Source organism: Anopheles ziemanni, chromosome 3 (assembly GCF_943734765.1).
Source record: "Anopheles ziemanni chromosome 3, idAnoZiCoDA_A2_x.2, whole genome shotgun sequence".
Lineage (NCBI taxonomy): Eukaryota > Metazoa > Arthropoda > Insecta > Diptera > Culicidae > Anopheles > Anopheles ziemanni.
Window position 1 is genome coordinate 43,615,022 of NC_080706.1, and position 19,338 is coordinate 43,634,359.

Here is a 19,338-nt window from a genome sequence, read left to right on the forward strand (position 1 = left end):
TTTTGGCAGTAAGTAAAAAAACTGTTTCTCAATAATATTCAGATGAATCTGACAGTTTTGGAAATCACAGGCATAATAATCTCTTTTTCGAAGTTTATTGGTACACTCGACATACTTAAGTTTAGCTTATTCACATGATAACCCGATCAACTGATCTCTCCGACACATTTATCGGCTGAACAAAATGCGCTAAACTCGCTCCGTTGCCAAATAAAATGATGGTGGCAAACCGATTGCTCTCTTATTTCGGCATTGTTACGTTTGCCTATATCTGGTTATGTTTTCTGATGTCTAACACAGCAACCTTTCCAGTGCTATCAGATTTATCTGAATATTGTTACGCAAACATGAGAAATTTACTTTTAAAATTCGTCAGGCACCCGTGTATCGCATTTGGTCTATATGAAAAACTATTTTGTCACCCAGATCTGGGGAAACTCCTCAAAATTTATTTTTGTGAACCTATTGAAATGAATTTGATTGGTTCGCAAGCTTTGTGCAAGCTTTTTTTAGCACATGTTCTAAAGTGTTTCCCATACATTTCAAAGCTCTGAGGGCGTTTCGATCACAGGCGTTACCATTTGAGCGTTACGATCATGCAGCCTAAAAGTATGCAATCGAGGATGAACGATTCATCGATCGGTCTCATTTATAGCATTGCTCTTCCATAACACTGTTATCGTTAAATTTGGTAGTTCTTCCATCGTTTGTATGTTGTTTATTTATTGTAAATGGTTTTATGTCTCGATTTTCTTTCTATTAAACAATACAATGATGTTTTTATGGAAATAAAAAATGAAATAACATTTATTTCAACATTACTAGTAACTTATGTTCAGTCAGTCAGTGTCTTATCGTGCGATTCGACGCACAGTTTTAGCTGATCCGGCCTACACGCTAGCATCCGCTTCCCCACCTAGTTCTATCGCCTAACTTCAATCACCTGTTCTTAGAGCCTAATCCTACGCGGTAACATGTTGCAATGGTATTTACAGCGAAGCGATATGCACGATGGCTCGCTCCTTCACATTCGCACCACCAGTGACCATCGTCGTTAAATTTGGCATTGGAGTTCCTAGGACCACTTCCGACCCCGTGACGCTGCAGACTAGCTCACCGTGGTCTCGTTAGCGCACCTTGCCCTGTCAAGCTGCTCAGTTTGGTTCGTCGCCGCGTTGACGGTCATCGTTTCGTTGGCGAAAAGCTCCTGCCGCTTGCCGCGACGCGCTTTTCCCTGCAGCCAGAGCTCCTTGATGAGGTCGGCTCCCTTCTCGCCGATCATGATGACCGGTGCGTTGATGTTGCCGCTGGTGATCCGCGGCATAATGCTGGCGTCGATGACCCGCAGCCCCTTGATGCCGTACACGCGTAGCTTCGGATCGACAACGGCCCACGGATCGTCGGGTGGGCCCATCTTGGCCGTGCCGGACATATGGTAGATCGTCATCGTGTACTGGCGGATCGCACAGTCCCAGTACTCGTCGGTGAACTCCGGCAAATGGCGACAGTTCGGTACCTGCTTGCTGTGGAACCGGGCACCGAACCGCTTCATGGCTTGCGTCTCACCGAACGCGATCGCCGCCTTTACACCCTCTCGTAAGACGCCCACGTCGTCCGGATGGGTGAGGTAGTTGTGATAGAGCAGCGGATAGCGCAGTGGGTTGCGTGACTGAAGCCGGATAAACCCGCGGCTCTTGGGCCGCAGCATCATCGGGAACACACCGAACACGTCCTGGTTGTTGATCGCGCTGAACATATCCTCGTAGAACTCGTCCTTAAGGCCGTGCGCCTTCTTCACCTGATCACCACCGTCCGATGGCGTGGAGGCACTCGTCAGCATGAACTCGATGTCGGGCCAGTCGTCCGTTTGGTTCGCATACTTCGTGCTGATGAACCCGACCGCCTCCAATCCGATGCTGCTCGTCAACGGCCCATCCTCGGTGATGGCGTACCGGAGGGCCGAGTTCAGGTTCACCAACCGGTTCATGATGGTCGAGATGGGCTGATCGATGCGGAACACCAACCCTCCGACGGCGATGTGATCCTGCAGGTTCTGACCCACGCCCGGCAGCTCGTGCACCACCGGAATGCCAACGCGGTCGAGGTTCTCCCGTGGTCCAATGCCGGAAAGCATCAGCAGATGCGGCGTACCGATGGCGCCCGCTGACAGTATAACCTCGCGCGTCGCAAACACCTGCTGAGTCTTTCCGTGGCGGATAAACTCGACACCGAGCGCCCGGCGTGTGACCGGATCGAGGATGACACGCGTCACGTGTGCAAACAACGCCACGTGTAGGTTCTTGCGGTTGCGCACCGGACGCAGGAATGCCTTCGAGGTACTGCAGCGCGTTCCGCGGCGCATCGTAAACTGGAAGAAGGCGAAACCGGTCTGCTGCTCGCCGTTCACGTCCACGATGTCGTATCCCATCTCTTCGCCCGCCTGCAGGAACGACACACCGAGTGGCGTTAGGTACGGGGCGTCCTGCACTTGCAACAATCCTCCTGTGAAAAGAAATAACCAGCGATTAGGGTCGGATCTCTCGAAGTCGGCACATCGAAATACTTACCGGTTCCATGTTGTCGCTTGTTGCGCGCCAGGTAGGGATTCCGCTGATCTTCCGACTTCCGGAAGTACGGCAGGACGTCCTCGTACCCCCAGCCGGGATTGCCCAGCGCCCGCCACAGGTCGAAGTCACGCTTGTTGCCACGGATGTACAGCATCGTGTTCAGCACCGACGAGCCGCCCAGCACCTTGCCACGCGTCCAGCAGCACCGGTTGTCCTTCATCGCCTGACACGCCGTCTTCTGTGGTTGAGTTCTGAAACCAATCGACGAGAATCGAATGTGTAACGGAAGGATTAGTTCATTTGCAAACCGTTCGTTTGTTTTGCTTGTTCTTCCATTCGTTTCCACTGCAAGGACGGAGTTGGACGGAGTTACCGGTCATGGCTGTTCGATCCAGACTGTTTTAAACATTAAACATGCCAAAATTATGGGTTGACCTACATTTCATCATTCACTATCCCCACCTTTGCAACCAATCGGATGAACTAATCGTGGAAACGATTTGACCTTTCTCTTTCCGACCAGGCGATCCAACAATCGTCGGCAGATTAATCTTGGACCGTGGTTGTGGATTACGGTGGAAGTGAAAATGCTGCGGATGGTTGCAGCACGCACGATGCCATGCATCGAGAAACGCATTATCCTTGTGCTGAGCATGATTAATGATGATTTTCGTCTAACACCCTTCTATACAACGCATGCGATGGTCCATCGTTTGGAATTCATTTCAAAATATCAAACGATCATATCAACATGCAAACCTAATAAATAGGCTTTTATTTCCGCTGTTTTCCCCTCCGTTTTGCTGCCCTTTTCTGTGCAGTTTGTAAACTTCGAAGCCACCATTTACGCTTTATGTCAAAAATGGGCGGTTAAGAGGTTGGTTCATGAATTTTGTTTTTTGAGTTGACCTTCAAACTACTGTCTTACGTAGTAGGTCTGGGTCGTATTTCATCGATTCAAATTTGTCACGACTATTGACCCTTGGGATGGTGACTGGCTGGTGTCGCTGGGGACTCCTTTATCAAAACCCACGCCTTTTGACAGTCGGCCGTAAGGGTTTTAACGCATGTCCTAACAACAGCGAGTCACGGGTGCGGGTACCAACCGTGGTTCGTAAACAGATGTTTTGTACAGCCAGCAGCCATTCATAGGCATGGACAAATGGACAAATTTGTCTCTGTGCATACACACCGGTTTTGTCATATTAACGCGTTCGACATTTTCCCCAGCGCCGGATGACCGGAGAAGCAAACACGGCGACGTCGCTTTTAACCACCGGCGGTATCAGCATCTTCACCTTTGCTGCAAGAGCCGTTGCTTTATTCCGCACCGTCATCCTAGACAAAGTAGGCAAGGTCATCCGAAAAACCGGCGTGCATACATAATAGGACCCAGTGCCTCGCCGCGTCAAGTTTGGCTGCCTTGTGTGTTATTTGCACACGCACACGAAAGTTGACCGAGTGTTCGAGGTATTTTTGCCCGTGGCGCTTTGAAGTGCTTCCGATAAATCTGGTTTGATCATCTGGTATGCCGATGGCGGCAGCAGTGACACTACGTCATCGATGGTACCTCCGCTAAGCACTCGGTTGGCCTTCAATTTTTGCACACAAGGGTTTATCCGGACGCATAAACGATAATCCGGAACACACCTTTGGCGATGGTGTTTTATATAACAGTCGGCCAATATTTGGATGAGATTTTGAAGATCACCTCACAGTCACGTATCACCCAGTAGTCCACGCCAACCGCAAGCTACCATTGTCAGCTGCGGTTTGGTTGGTTGGTTTGAAAACTTGCGCGGTCGGCAACAGTGAGTGCGTGTAATTAAGTGAGAGCGTGTTCGTGCGCCGAAAATGCTACCGAAACCACCGTCAAGTACTTCGATGGAGTGCATCGCTTGTCCAATGGCGGGGCGGGTGGCCATTACCCATGGCTGGATCAGATGATCCAACGGTCACGTACGCACCACTTTTCCAACCTTGAACAGCAGAACCGTGTCCACTTCTTGCCACGCAAGTCGGCCGATTCCTGTGTATCTGCGAAAGGGGACGCGTATGCCGACACGGTCGAACATATGATGAGCAAGAAGCATTGAAATTGGTGCACCCCCACAAGATGTTGGTATGTGCACACGGTATGTGTGTTGTTATTAACGCTGCGTCTACAAGGGCTCCGGTAGTGCGAGGTTCTTGTGTGCCGCGTGTGGCGTTATGTAACGAAAAATTGAAGCAATTTCGTGGCACGCTCGATTAGCTAGAGTCAGAGTGAGAGAGCCGGTATGTTGAACCACCCTCGGACATCAACGAACATTAACTGATTACACGAGGTTGGTGTGCCTTTTTTCTGCTCGTTCCTTTATAGTAAAAAACAAACAGTTTCCTTGACAGGTGTGTGTTACCTCATTCATCGATTGTGTCGTGCCCTTCTTGGATGACGCATCTTTGGACAGTTTAGGTCCGCCTTCGGAGGACACACCACCAGCTGATCTCTACCATCTTGAGGTGTCAAACGCTTCATTAATAATATCGTTTCTGATTTATCATCCTTGTTCACTTAAATGTTTTAAAGACCTTGTTCTCGTTTCCCCTCCGTCATCCCATACTGCTTGCTTCGCTGTTTCCATCCAAAAGATCAGGTGCATAGACAAAAACAAACTGTCGGTGTTCGGCGGCAGCAGCGATTAGCCCCAGCCCGAAAGAAATAGAGTCGGAACCAATCCATTTCATGCTCGATTAACTCTCCCGCTCTCTCTCTTTCTCGCTATGTCTGGGACTTTCGAAGTAATTTGCACAAATCCGTTCGATCCCACGTACGTCGAAGGTCGTCATGGTTTGGAGAAGAAAAATGTGTTTGTTTTTTGATCGAACGACCAGGTAGTCAGGCGGGAGTGTCCATGGTTCGGAATCAGCTCAAGCAGTTGCCTAATCTGCCGAAATGTTTCCGAGCGGGGTGCACAATTAGGGAGCGGTACATTAATGAAGCTCGCTTATCTGCGCCGCTGCAACGGGATCGAACGATCACTTTCACACCTATTTTTGAAACAATTTACATTCGTTTGAAGACATTCCGCTCGAGGTGTCTTCACCTGGGCTAATTGGTCCATCGGGTTATAGTTTCAAATTTGGAACGTAACTTCAAGTCCCCAGCTAATTCCACAAACACCACCATTATGGTCGAAGTTTATGGCCCAACAGCGACTGTCGTCCGCATTGGAGTACCTTCAGCACTCTCTCCGTAAGGCCATGTTGAAATGTTCCCGGTGCTAGTGCGATTACGTTTGCGGCCTGGCGTTCGATTTCACGGCAGCACCGTTTGGTATTCTACAAGCGCATCGTGTTATGCAATGTATTATGGTGGAAAAATCATCCCTACCCTAAAACAGCAACCTCAAAGGAAAGTGATCCGTTGGTGTCGGCTGCCTACTACCTGCCTGGTTGGTTGGTGGTGGTATGTCGAGTAAGTAAAAGCACGTTGTCTGGTGCGTTAATTGAAGCTTCCATGCAAATCAGCCTCGCGGCAACGGGGCACCATTGTTGTGTGGCTCATCTTTCTACCTAAGCTTCCTGGTCCAGTTCTCTTGCCACAAATTTTAACGAGCTCGACGAGTTACCAATCACGATCTTGGATTATTGGGCGAGCACATTCTTCGTTAGCTTCATAACGGGGAGTTTCCATAAAAAGCCAACCATTATCAGAATCTACCGTAGATGGGTTCAGGTTTTCACCTGTGTTATGCTCCACAAAGGGACAGACAGAAGCCAGTTGGCGCAGCAAAACAGGAGAGAATATCTTTAAAGAGATAAAGATAAAACCCAGATTCAGAAGGGTATCCCAGTGTCGATGTGGAACGCTTTCGTGTGTGGAAAACCGGTTCCGTTGACCCAACAGCAGGGTGTGTTGGGGTAGGTCTTGAACAGACACGACCGAGCAAAGTAAAACCAAAACCCGTTCTCTTGTTTGTACCAATATAAAGTCAGCAGTCGCGTGGAATTTTAAAGGCTGGTTTACAACCCACGAGCATCAATAATTTTGCCATAAACCGATACCAGTAACGTCTTCATATAAATAATTCGTGTACAACTAATTCGGTGCCGACCGTCGACTCTGCGCCAGGGCACTGGGTGAGTCAAAAATCGAGAAAGCGTTAAATTTAGTTTAAGCGACTCATCGATGGCTCGTAAAAAATACAACCACTTGGAAACGTGACTCCAACTGATCGTGTTAAATTGCAAATGGACCATAATGTGTAAGCGTATATTTTTAAATCGATGCCAAAGTTCATCATTCGCGAAACCAGCCATCGCAAGATGGAAAGTTTCGCTAGCAATTTCCGATGCACGTGAAACTAACCCAGATAATTTTCTTCTACAAGTACTAAAGTCACTACGGGGAGTAAATGAAGTGTAAAAGGCGAACTCTGCAGATATCGATTATTACTTTGTCTTCACACGAGGCGTCGCCGAATACATCTTTTATTCAATTAGATATTTTTTTTAAGTACGTGCAAATAGCACAGTTCAAATCACCCCAGTCCATCACGAACGAAGGAAAGGCATGATATTTGTGCCATCGTCCGCCAATGCCGAAAACCCCCTCCGGTGAAAGCCTTCAGCAGCCTACGCGCGCAAAGTTCAAGTTCGTGCGCGGCAATGAGAGTAGATTTCCTCAATTTCGGTATCCGCGCACTGCCTCTAATGGTTTTCGCCGACGTAACAAACGTGGACTTTGCGTGGACATCTTTGGATGTTGTCTCTTTTTTTGTCTGTCTGAGTTGGCATTCTTCATGCCGGACAGCAGCATCATCATCAGGCACCACCTGCAGACATTGTGAGACCTTCCCGTGAGGATTGCTTCATGAACTTGACATTGTCCAACCCCGTAATGCCCGGAAGGGAGGACGTAATTTGGACAAAACCTTTAACTTTAGGCACTAAAAACCCCGAACCGAACCGTGCGGGTCCCAAAAACACAAACCGGTTCAGGAAGCAAATTGCATGCAACACACAAGGCAGGGTGCAAGGTTTATGGCGGCATAGTAAAATCGGACTGAGAACCTGCCGTGGAAAGGTGGAGTAACGCGTTCCGGCACGTTAGGCGAGATCGTTTTAATTACCCCACATCCCAAACGTTAGCCGAGGATCAGTCCGGGGGGAGGTCATTTCGTTTACGCCGGGTTCAGCATGGGGAAGTTACCACAAATTGACGAACGCTGGTGTTTATGCTCTTGAGCGAAGTGAAGGTTTACAGCATTGCTCACCTTTGAAAACCTTTAAGTGTGTGCTAACTCCTTGGATTAGTTGATCTCGCTTCCTGGAGTTTACGGCACTGCCAACATCGATGATATCTTTTCCTAATGAGTTTAAACATATTTGCAGATGCTTAACCTGCTAATTGAAGATAAAGCGAGTTCTGGCACCGAATGGCGGCTATATTAAAATGAAAAGTTATTTGTTTTGGAAAACAAATTCCAATCAAAACCTTTAACTATTCAATCGTTTTTATGAAATAGTGTAATTTTGTTTTGTTTGCCATAGAAAAGTTGTAGAATAATAATATCAATAACTTCTCTTTTTAAGTGTGAGGCAATAAACAATATAGTACGCATGAGACTTGCAAATTATAAAACATGGCTGAATCATCTTTATGGCACGGAACCGTTCAGCCTAAACTTGCCTATTTTAAGTGGTGTCCAGTTAGCGATCGATGGCGCTTCTTTCCCTAAGCATGCTGTAACACAACCGGCTCCAATCACAGTCCATGCGAGCAACGGTTCGAGGACGTCTCGCCGATTGGTCCGCAACCTTTCGCATCCCTCGGTTTCGGTGGGCGGCGAAATTCAAGACAGTCCCGATGGACCATTAAATATATGCTTGCGTAAGGGCGTGTTTGTCGTAAGTCTGTCCCGCTTAAACACTGTGCTAAGGTAGTTTGGCGCGTTTGCCGTCAAATCGTCTGCTCTATGAGGCGATAAACTTGCTTCAACGCTTAAGCAAACATCTATTGGCCGTTTCAACCGAGCAGTATTCGCTGATTGGGAGGTTTTATTAAATTGAAAACTGAAAAGTAAGCCACCAAACAGCGGTGCCTTTTGTCTGGCCAGGGCCCGGAGTTATCACATTCTGACGATCATTGCCGCGTGCCACAGCATATGTCTGGCTGCTGCGTGAATGAAGTAACGGAATAAGAAATTTAAAGTTCGCCGGCATATGTTGGTTCCGTCCAATGATTTTCGACTGTAGAGATACCTCAAGCTGGCAATGGACTCTCCGTTTTTTGTTTCTGCTAGAAACTAGCGGGAAATGTTCAACAACTATTCAACACGCTTCCTTGCCCAGCGATTCCGAAGAAGCAAGGGCGTGCAGCAGATAGTCTTCTTCTTGGGTCAACGTGGTGTATGCATGGCAGACTCAAATATCCGTTGTCAAACCCCTTTTGTCTACCGTTTTCTGAAACCGGATGAACATGAAGTTTACCGCAAACAAACACTTTTACTTATCGAGAGGCACCTCGTTAGGACCTCGTAGGCTCCATAGGTAATCTTTGTTTGGTGACTATAGCGAAGCAATAGTGTTCTGCTATATAGAGCATGTCTTCAGAACTCCCGTTGCTGCTGATGAAGTGGCTGTCAGTTTCCGTTCGCCAAAATCATAAGAAAGCCGTCATCACCATCATCATCATGGTCACCATTTCGTCTGCAATTCCATCTTTGTCGGCTGTCTCGTGTACTCCAGGTTGAAGGTTGACCCGCGGCCCCAGAGTGCGTTAAGATCATCAGTGTTTCCACCTTTCGTATGGTGCGATCTTCAAAACATAAAAAAACGGACGTCCACGGCCAGCAACCTTCAGCCCAAGTTCAATGTAGCAACGCCCCATGGTGCGTGCTGGTTTTCCTCTCCTTTACAGCTCCACCGGGCGAATCAAACGATTCAAAGTCTTGAAATGAACTCAAACATCTCGCCAGCCACAGAAAGGGCTGCGAAAACGAACAAAACGAAACGGAGGGAAGATTAAAGTCGCCGTGCCTTTTAGGGTGCTATCAACATAGTAGTGGTTTGGTTTCGGAAGACGCAGGCTTCCCCGACATTGAGGTTACCAGAACTTGACGCCTTTCCGGTTTTCGTAATGGTATGCGTCTGGGCAAATGGGCCTAGCAATAAATCCCGCGTGCTACTATAATTTTAGGAGCCCCTAATGGGGCTCTAATTATTCTAGTTCAGCTGACTCGGAGGGAATCTCCCCTACACAACCGCTACAGACGCACTATTCAAACGCATTATCGGAAGAGTTAAATTGATCTGTACTTGATTGATCGATTCACAGCCAAAGGAAAGTTTTTCTTTTATTTTGTTTCTTATGTTTTCTTCGCATGGTTTGTAGTTCTACTTTTGTAGGCCCTTTTCAAATAGATTGGACTATTTTTAACTTAACACTGATAACATGTTTCGATAGACATGTGTAGTCAGATTAATGCAGATCCTAATATGAAAATCTGAAGAAATTAAATTAAAGTTATGTCAACAACAACCATGGTGGAGGCAAAAAAGGCAATAGTTGCAGTCCACGCCATAGTCTACGCCAGATTGCCAACGGCGAGGTTGCGGCAAAAAATATGTAAATATCACGGCGGGACCGGTTCGGATCCGGTCAAACCATCCCGATTGCGGTTCTCCTTTCCCTCCACTGACCACCACTGATGGTATCAAAGGCCTTTAAGCGAATTCGTGATTCATCTCATCGCTTGTTTTTGTTCAAACCGAGTCAAGTATATACGAGGTGTTTCTGTTGTTAGTGATCGAATAACCGCCATTATGATATACGGTCGGTCGGCATGACCAGCGATTAAATGCAAGAAACGGGTTTGATGGTCGATGATCTTGTGGCCCTCCTAGAAATGGGCTAATTTGAATAAACGCACCGGAATAAAGTCGCCCCTAACTCGTGCAGAATGGGTCCCATGGACCGGTGAGTTTGCGGAGCTTAAATAAGGTCATCTAACAGGTTTGAAGTTTTGGCAATTTGAATAGCTGTAGTTTTATAGCAACCCAGGTTGGATTCGCGAAAATATTTAATTCTGTTTTGCGAAGAAAAGAATTGGAGGTCACTACGTGCTAAGTTGACCTGTATTTTGCAGCCCGAACTGAGAAACCTTTCGAATCGCTATAATTTTTATAATGGTTGGAACAAGCTTTCAAACGTTTTACTGGGTCGACGTTGTTTTTCCACATGAATTATTAACAAGCTTTTTAATTATCACATTCTTCATTTCTTTTAAAAGATATACTTGTAGCAAACTTGTAAAGAAACGGAGCCTTGAAAAGGCTTGTCGTAAGAAACTTCTTGTTTCAGCGCTAATAATGGTCTACTGGTGTCCGTCCGCCTTGATCTGAGTGATAAATGATTTGGTCCATTTAAAACCTCCCACTTCCCTTTGCTTCTCAATCTCTTCAAATGGATTCGACGTCAATCACTTTCGACACCACTTCTTAAGAGCAGGCGCAATTAATCGCCTCCGTCGGCACCATATTCAAACCACTCGAGTATTAGCAAAATCGAATTCGACTCTGAACCTTAGTGGAGGCAGTTTGTAATTTTGTCAAATTAATTGTTATACAAATTCACCGCGGGTGCGGCGTTTGCAGGTGAATATTAAATGCGGCACACAAAGTCAAACCTCCGCACAGCTAATGGACCGAAAATTCATCAACAACCAGCTGCTGATGGAAATACGCAAACACACGCCGGTGTAGGTGATGTTTCCAATTTGGTAGTCGTGGAAATATTTGACATTCGCCGAGAGCTGAACCCAACAACAGGCGGGCGCACAAACAACACCGGCTTCCAGACGGGTTGGAAAAGACGCAAAATATCGCGATCGTATGTCTGACACGAGCGGCATGGCTTGTTAGGCAGAAGATGATATTCACCTGCGAAAACGGAGGCAGCACGGGTTGCATAAGATCTCACACCACCGACAAAGATGATAACGAAGATGATAGTGCTAGTTAAAAATTCAGAGGAGAGCTAGGTACCTACATTGGGGATGAGCATTTACCCAATTAGTAGGATATCATTCGCACGACTATGGTATTGTTTTGGTAGGTTCAACTTTGCTGCTGAATTTGCGCAAGAGAATGTCACCACTGGAAAATATTCAAATGAGCTTACATGTCGTAACAATTTTATGATAAATTTTAACATATTTACTTTAAGTGTAATTGTTGGCATTAAAACATTTTAAAAGATGGATTCGGACATTTAATCTGAGTTGTGTTCACACAATTGTTCGAAGCAGACTTCCTTGAAACTTAAAATGCTACATAACTGTACGGATGTATAACCATTTTTGTAGAAACAAATTATCAGTTTAACCTAACGATCCATGATCCTCAAAATAACTGGTATTTAATTAAAGAAAGTTGTTTGTTATCCTGCTGGCTCAATGATCCGAGAAAACTCAAATTCAAAAAATACTCTTTAATATTGAATATTGACACTGAAATTGAACCCAATCATGCACTCCATCCGTTACACATTAGCACATTTAGTTAGACATTGCATACCATAGTGTACCACCCTCCTGTAGTCCTTGAGGTAAAGAAAAAAGGGTTTTCGTTGGTCGATTGAGTGTTTCCGTTAAGGTCACCGCCGCCGTACAGTGATTGTGCGGGCCGAACCGAAGGTTCCCCAAAAAATCTTCACTTAGCACTTTCCGCGGGCGAGAAATCCTTACGCCGGGGTTGTTGCGTCAGCGGACCACACCGCACCGCCCAGGCCTTCGTGCGCATGCACATCGTATTTGCGCAATTGCACGTCGTCTTCCACTCGTTAATCGATAGCCGCACGCTTGGCACTTGGGCGGTTTTAGGTAGCGCGGAGGGAAGGAGAGAGATCAGTGGCGGTGCGTGCGCCACGGTGACTCCACTGAACAAAGCGGCTCTCAGGGTCAGTTCTTGAGTCTTGGATGACATGCCAGCGGACCAGCCAGCATACTTCTCGCTCCGCTGTGTACGCCCGAACGCTCACGAGGTGACCGAAAAAAAAGAAACTCCAAATGCACCGGGCAAGGCGAATCGCCCGAGACTCCGGTTGTATGCACTTCGAATGGTAGAAATGAAAAGTGCATCGGTGCCTGGCGTGTCGTTGCGCCAGAACTCGTACTGCATCTCGTTTGCCTCGTGCAATTGCGACAACGCGTTCGCAACGAGCAGGAGAAGTTGCCCGACGACTTTCCGAAATTGCAGAACTGGCCAGATTCTTGTCGTTGGGAGTTGACGACGAACAAAAAAACAGCACCACGTTGCAACCGCTGGCGCAATGTCGACCTACCTGTACTTCCAATCCAGCTTGCTCTTGTGCAGATACAGCGACAGAATAGGCACGTCTGAGATCTCGGTCTCGTGGCCTCCCGCCTCCAGCAGCAACACCTTCCAGCCGCCAATCTCCGAAAGCCGCGAGGCGACGACAGCACCAGCCGACCCTGCCCCGACCACGATGAAGTCATACTCCCGGTCCACGTCGGGCACATTGAACGGCCGGTTCTCCGGATCGAACAGATCGTAGTTGTAGTACGCGAGCGACGCTATCAGGATGGGCACGATGGCCAGCTTGCCGACGCCGACGACAGCCGTCGCCGCACTGATGGCCGCCCCGACCGCAGTCGTAATGGAGGCGGCAACTGGCGTCGCCTTTAAGGCCGCCCCCGCCAGCAGGGGGACGAGTTTCGCGAATGCGACTGCCATTTGGTAGTCCTAACCTCCCTAATGAGGGTTCTTCGAGGAACTATAATCTTCACACCGTCTACACCGTATATCTTCAGAGGGTCCTTCCAATCCGTGGCCTACGATTTCTGCCTCACATCATTCACTTTCCACCAAAAATTTGGATGACTCGCGCAGTTCCCTCTTGCGGTTGGTTTTGCCTTTTCCTGCACACAAACGACACACTTCCGCTCGATTGATCTCGCTAGTATCGCTCGCACGCGGCGTCTCGATCGCGTGAACTAAATCGCACCCAGTAGCTCCGGGTGTGCGCACTTTCACCAATTTTCCACTCGCATCGTTGTCCACTTTCTGCCAGGCGGGAAATAAAAACCCCCAAAACCAATTCGCCGCGATTTATGATGTTTTCTTTCGGATGCGTTTTTGCGGCGTTTTGTGTGTGTGGTGGTTTTTTTTTTTGTTCGGATTGGTTTTCCCTTTTTTCACCAACTGCTCGCACTTTAGGAATTTCACTAGTTCCGGCTATGCCATGGCCTTAGCCAAACTATTTATTTGCCGTTATTGCATGCCCAACGTCCGGGAAATGTTCATGGTTGGGAAATGGCTTCTTTCACGAAGGACGAAGGAAGAGTTCTTTCAGGGGTTGAGAAAACTTAATTCAAGACCTTCGCCTGTGGGGAATTTAAGACCCTGCTTCACGGAACCGAACTCCTTATGTCCTATACCGCGATCGTACGTGCGAACGAAATATATCGACCGATCGCGCCGATCGACGAAAGTAGACTGATCGAGTCCGCACGAGGCAGCACGTGGATTATGCAATTTTGGAGTGCTGCTGCGGTTGAGCTGCTGCGTCGAGCATGGAAACCCGTGTTGGTGGTGGTGGTGGTGGTGGTGGTGGTGGTGGTACTCTTGGCGGTCGTTTCGGTGCGGTGTTGTTTGATCGGGGCAAGCAAAATAGCAAACTCGCCGAGCGGGACGACGACGTTGATGATAATGCCGTTCGAGCGCGCCTGATGATCGCGGCGATGATTGCCTTCGCGTCCGGCGGGCCGACATTGTTGATTCGCGCCTCGAGCCCTCGAGCAACCGCTTCGGCAACGGCAGGCTCGGGGTTGCCGTGACACGGACGACAACACATCATGCGTCACGCAAACATATACACCAAACCGTGTCGTGCACATTTCACGGCATCCCCCTGCCTCATAGAATGGGGAGGCTTTCTAGGTTTTTAGCGCCGGGTGTGCCTTACCGTTGGGGACCCACACAAGGAAGCCGTGGCAAAGGGGAAGGGAGTTTTCTTTCTCTTTTGCTAGAACCACGCTGTGGTTGAGATGATTTTCGAGCGCAACGGAAAAACGCCAGCTGATCCGCCATAGCAAACAACAACGATGATGATGATGATGATAGGTACATGTGTATTGGATCGAGAGAAGCTGGCTTCTTGTGTGTGTGTAGTCGTGAGGATCGGAAAACACCAACCACTTCTTGGCGGTAGTCTTTCCTACACTCCATTGCTTCACGTGCACTGGAGTGTTTGCCTTCGGTGCGGTGATGCTTTTCGCTCTCGACGACGCTGTACAGGGACAAACGCCAATGCTTCTCATTTCCTTTCTAGGTTAAGTTCAAACCGTACGAACTGCAGTGAAATTAATTGGATTTGAGATTGACTCACTTGACGCACCAAGAAATCCAATCTATCTGCCAAAATTAATTTGATTCAGATGGGACACGACGTTTTATGTTTGGGAAAACTTCAAGAACACACCATGTGTCTTTCAAACTGCCGTTTTTTTTTTGTTTTGCTGCACACCCAACAGGTGCACTTCCCCGTTGTGTACTGTCTTTTCCGCTTCCTACTTGTACCGCGCCATGTGTTCATTGAAACAAATCCTTCGGCTCTTGGGAAGCGCTTTAAAGACTTCCCTTTCGACCGGTGGCCGAGTTTTTGCACCCGAAAAAAAGGGCTACATGAAGGAGCTACTACTCTTCGGGCGTTTGGTACCACGTTGCGTGCGGAAGAAAAGTGTATATTGGTTTTTCTCTTCTTTCTTTTGCCGGTACATGGCTGCTCAATGCGGACTTCTTCGTTCGTTCCGCATTATTTCACCTTGTTTCCGGCGCCCTGTTGGAAGCGTTCGAGTTGGAAGCATGTCGAGTGGGTTGTGTGGTAAATTCTCAGCCTTTCGTAAATTAAAATATGCAACACTTGCCCCAACTTGCGGCTGTGTGGGCGCGCGTGTTTTTGGGTTTATCCATTTTTTTCCGGTACCCTTACCGAACTGTGCAAACCAAGGAAGGTCATATGCGGAGCTGGCCGGCGGTTCGATTGATTTATCGTAGCATAATCGAATTGTTCCGGGCAGGCCTTCCTGATGGGCGCCGACATATACAGACACACACGGTCTTTCGGTCTGAAATCCTTAACACGGAGGGCTTGCGAAGGAAATCCATCCGACTCAATGCAACAGCTTTGCGCGCCGTGCGAACGAAATGTTCCGCTTCCCTGAACGAACCGGCGGGACCTTCCGGCCGATCCGATTGGCCTTTCCCGGCCCATCGGAGCATTTGTTTGCTTCGGTTTTACGCTCAGCAAACGATGAAATGAAAACCGCCGAAAGTTATGTGTTGTCTTTGGGCGTGCGGCCTTTCCTCGTGCGTGCCACACCAATGTGTATCTTCGATGGGTATGGTGTTTCATTCGCTTTTCGGCTCCATTTTTCGGCGATCGACCGGTGCGGCAACAATCGAATCAATCAATTTTTCGTTCATCGCTGCCCCCCGGCACCACCTCGTGTTGAAGGCGTCGAAGACGATGAAATTGACCTTCACCGAGATCTCGCCCGGGCCGCGGTCGTTCCGTTTGATTCGATAATCGAGTGAAGCTGCACCCGCCGTTGGTGGTGGGTTGGGTGTTTGGTGAGAGCTGGGGCAGCGGAGGGAAAGGGGGCAACGCTAAACAGCGATCGATACGCTCAATCGGTTGGCTTGTCATCATGACGACAATTAATGCACGGCCAACCTTGGCAGCTAAGCTGCATTTTTATGGTGGTGATTCGATTTCTCGGGTTTTCGGGAGATTTTTCCTTTTTTTTTCTTGCACTTGATTTTTTTTTTGCATATTTCGTCGAAAAACCTAATGCAAGCCAACTCAATGGTTCGCTCTTTATTTATTTTTATTTTTTGCAGAAGTTGACCTTTTTGGGATGTTTTAAGCTAACGAAACTACAAACAGGTTTTTCCCTTGGCTGGTGATATTGACCGTGTTGTGCTGACATTCGAAAGTGACTGCTATCGGCTACGTTTTTCGGACGAATTCATCTTCGCGCGCTGTAAATATCAGCACATAGTAAATGTTTTATCGCTGAACTTTACCCATCATTTATTTACCCGAAACCGTCGACATTCACTTTACCTTTTAATCTCGACCAAATTTAGCATCGAATTGAAATGCTCTCAGTGTTTACATATTTGTACAACATTTTTCGCTAGCCTCGGTTTCACGATCTTATCCAATCGCATTAAATAATAACCCACACACACACACACACCGATTCGGTTGGGATAGGTTACGATGGAACATCTTTACTTTTATCGTACGCCCGGCCATCTCTGCGATGGAAAGTACCCCAACCCCCGGCGGCTTCGGATTGCACTATCGCGTCATGCACGGTGTGACTATTTTGGGTAAATGCAACAACCGGTTGGCGTTGGCTTGCTGTTGCACTCTCGTCCCGCTTTTGCAGTGCTCGAGGGTGTAAAAGCGGTTGCAATGGTGTGTCCAGCAAGAGTCGGCCAGCCGTCGGTTTCGTGGACGTTGTTCGTTGCACTGCCGTGTAACTCTAGAAACTAGCACCTTCAACTCGACGTTGTTCCTTACGCAGTCTGGTATTACATGTGGTGCTCCTCATTCGCTCGATAGCTGTAGGCCATTTTGTGACAAAAATTTGCTACCTGATTTGAGCCAGCATACTTACGACCGGCTGTTAATGTTATACAATCTGTACTAGTTTCTGTGGGATCGATCTTAGTTATGGTGAAAGTACCACACTGTTGCATAGTCATTAGTGAAATCAGCTGCAATTTATCTAATAAGATATTTTTATTCATTCTACTTACAGGTAATTTGACTCTTCCAGCCATGAAACTGTCATGTTTATTCTTGGAACGGGTAATATTGATAAAGCAATTTATTTAATTGCAATTATTACAGTAATTTAAAATCATTAAGAATGCAGAAATTAAATTTGGCCTAAAATTTTCAATTACATATCTCACAAATGTTATGTTTCGCTGTACTTTACCGAAGATTACGTTTGTCCAACCATTTCCCCGACGCATGAAATACATTGTTTTGTATTTCATGCGAATAACATCGTAAAATTTCTTTCGTTTGTTTTACGCATACAAATCGGAAGTTAAGTAACGCAACAGTGTCTTATGCGATGGAATGTTGTGGAGCAAGCCGAATTACTTTCTCCCCGTTCAAGGCTTATCAGCATGACATCAGTAAAACCGATGGGAATATTTTATGAACCATTTAACGGCACCCAGCGCAAGTTCAACATTGGTTCGGCTTTGTTGATATTGAGCCTTAGAGCTAATTGTCAATTCCATTGGTATCCTGTTTGTAGAAGTTATGTAAAAGTTTTCGTTTGAATGTTTAAAAAAAAATGCTATACATTCGTTCTTTCATAACAAAAGACCTAGACGAATATTTCCATGACATGCATGCCGTTTAGAACAATATTTTATCAAATTATTCCATGTGCGTCGATGCTTGCATACTTTTAGGGGCCTTGCTGGTGCGCGCTTCGAGCTGAATTTGATTATCTAATTTCGAAAGCAGTCCTCTTTCATCAGACCATTTCTGTTTTCTCCAAGATTATCCTTGCTGTTTTACTCCAAGTTCTGCCAGATCATTAGCTAAAAACTACATCCATAGGAAACCTCATATTACTCGTACTCTCGCTTGATAAAATCAGATCCCATTTCACCGATCATGATAGTGGGCGCGTTCGTGTTTCCACTGACCACCATCGGCATAATACTAGCGTCGATTACTCGAAGACCACGGATGCCTTTCACGCGTAGCCTCGAATCAACGACCGCTTCCGGGTCGGTAGAAGGTCCCATCTTCGCCGTTCCGACGGGATGATACGCGGTGATGGTCATGTGGCGCACGTAGCACTCCCAGTACTCATCCGTATCGTACTCCAGCTGTTGGCAATCCGGAATGTTTACCCGATGTAGACTCCCCCTGTTTGTGCGGAACGCGTTCGTTCCCAGCAGCTCTTGTTGGATGCGAATAGCACGGATTAATAGTTGGAGGTCGTCCTCATTCCCGAAATAGTTCGCATCAATCAAGGGATGCATCCGGGGATCGGCACTGGCCAGGCTGATCTTTCCTCTTGATTTTATATTAAGCGCAATAATGTACGAACAAAGCACCGATGCCTCCCGCTCAGCCTCCATCAGGGAGTCGCTTATTGGTCGAATATACTCAAAATTTCTGCTCTGTTGGCCGATGGATCCTTCTCCCTTTGGAAAAATAACATTTACAACTTGCGCATCCGGGTAGTGGTCGCTGGCATTTGCTGTGTTGAAGAACTCCATCGTGTCCAGGTAGCGGTAATTTCCTATGCCTCGACTGCGGTTTTTCAACGTAAACTCGTATAGAGCATCGATTTCATTAAACTTCCAGAACGTGTTATTACCGTCCTGGCGCAGATTGGGAAATTTGAAAAACAACGGCACCGCCACATGATCCTGCAAGTTTCCTCCAACACTCAGGTTCACTTTAGGTGGGATATTGAATTGCTCCAGCTCCTCGGTTCGACCAATTCCAGAGAGCATGAGCAGCTGGGGTGTGTTGATTGATCCTGCTGCAACAATGACTTCCTTGCTCGCTACAGCAATCATCCGTATTTTGTTTTGCAAAACAAAACTCACCCCAGTAGCGATATTGCTTTCATCAACGAGAACTTTTTCCACCATTGCATGCTTGATGACGTGCAGATTAAACCGGTTCTTAATCGGTGCGAGGAACGCC

General features: G+C 47.3%; 2 protein-coding genes across 2 annotated transcripts in view; one reads left to right on the forward strand and one right to left on the reverse strand.

The window, feature by feature from the left end:
• The window catches only part of LOC131288789 (glucose dehydrogenase [FAD, quinone]), a 42,054-nt gene extending 28,747 nt beyond the window's left edge, over window positions 1-13,307 (reverse strand). The window contains exons 1-3 of the mRNA XM_058317965.1: window positions 12,895-13,307; window positions 2,568-2,818; window positions 1,118-2,502 (exon numbers count right to left, since the gene is read on the reverse strand). Of these exons, the coding sequence (XP_058173948.1) occupies window positions 1,118-2,502; window positions 2,568-2,818; window positions 12,895-13,307 (2,049 nt within the window). The remainder of the gene's footprint in view (window positions 1-1,117; window positions 2,503-2,567; window positions 2,819-12,894) is intronic.
• The window catches only part of LOC131286133 (flotillin-2), a 190,045-nt gene that overhangs the window by 109,153 nt on the left and 61,554 nt on the right, over window positions 1-19,338 (forward strand). The window lies entirely within an intron of this gene.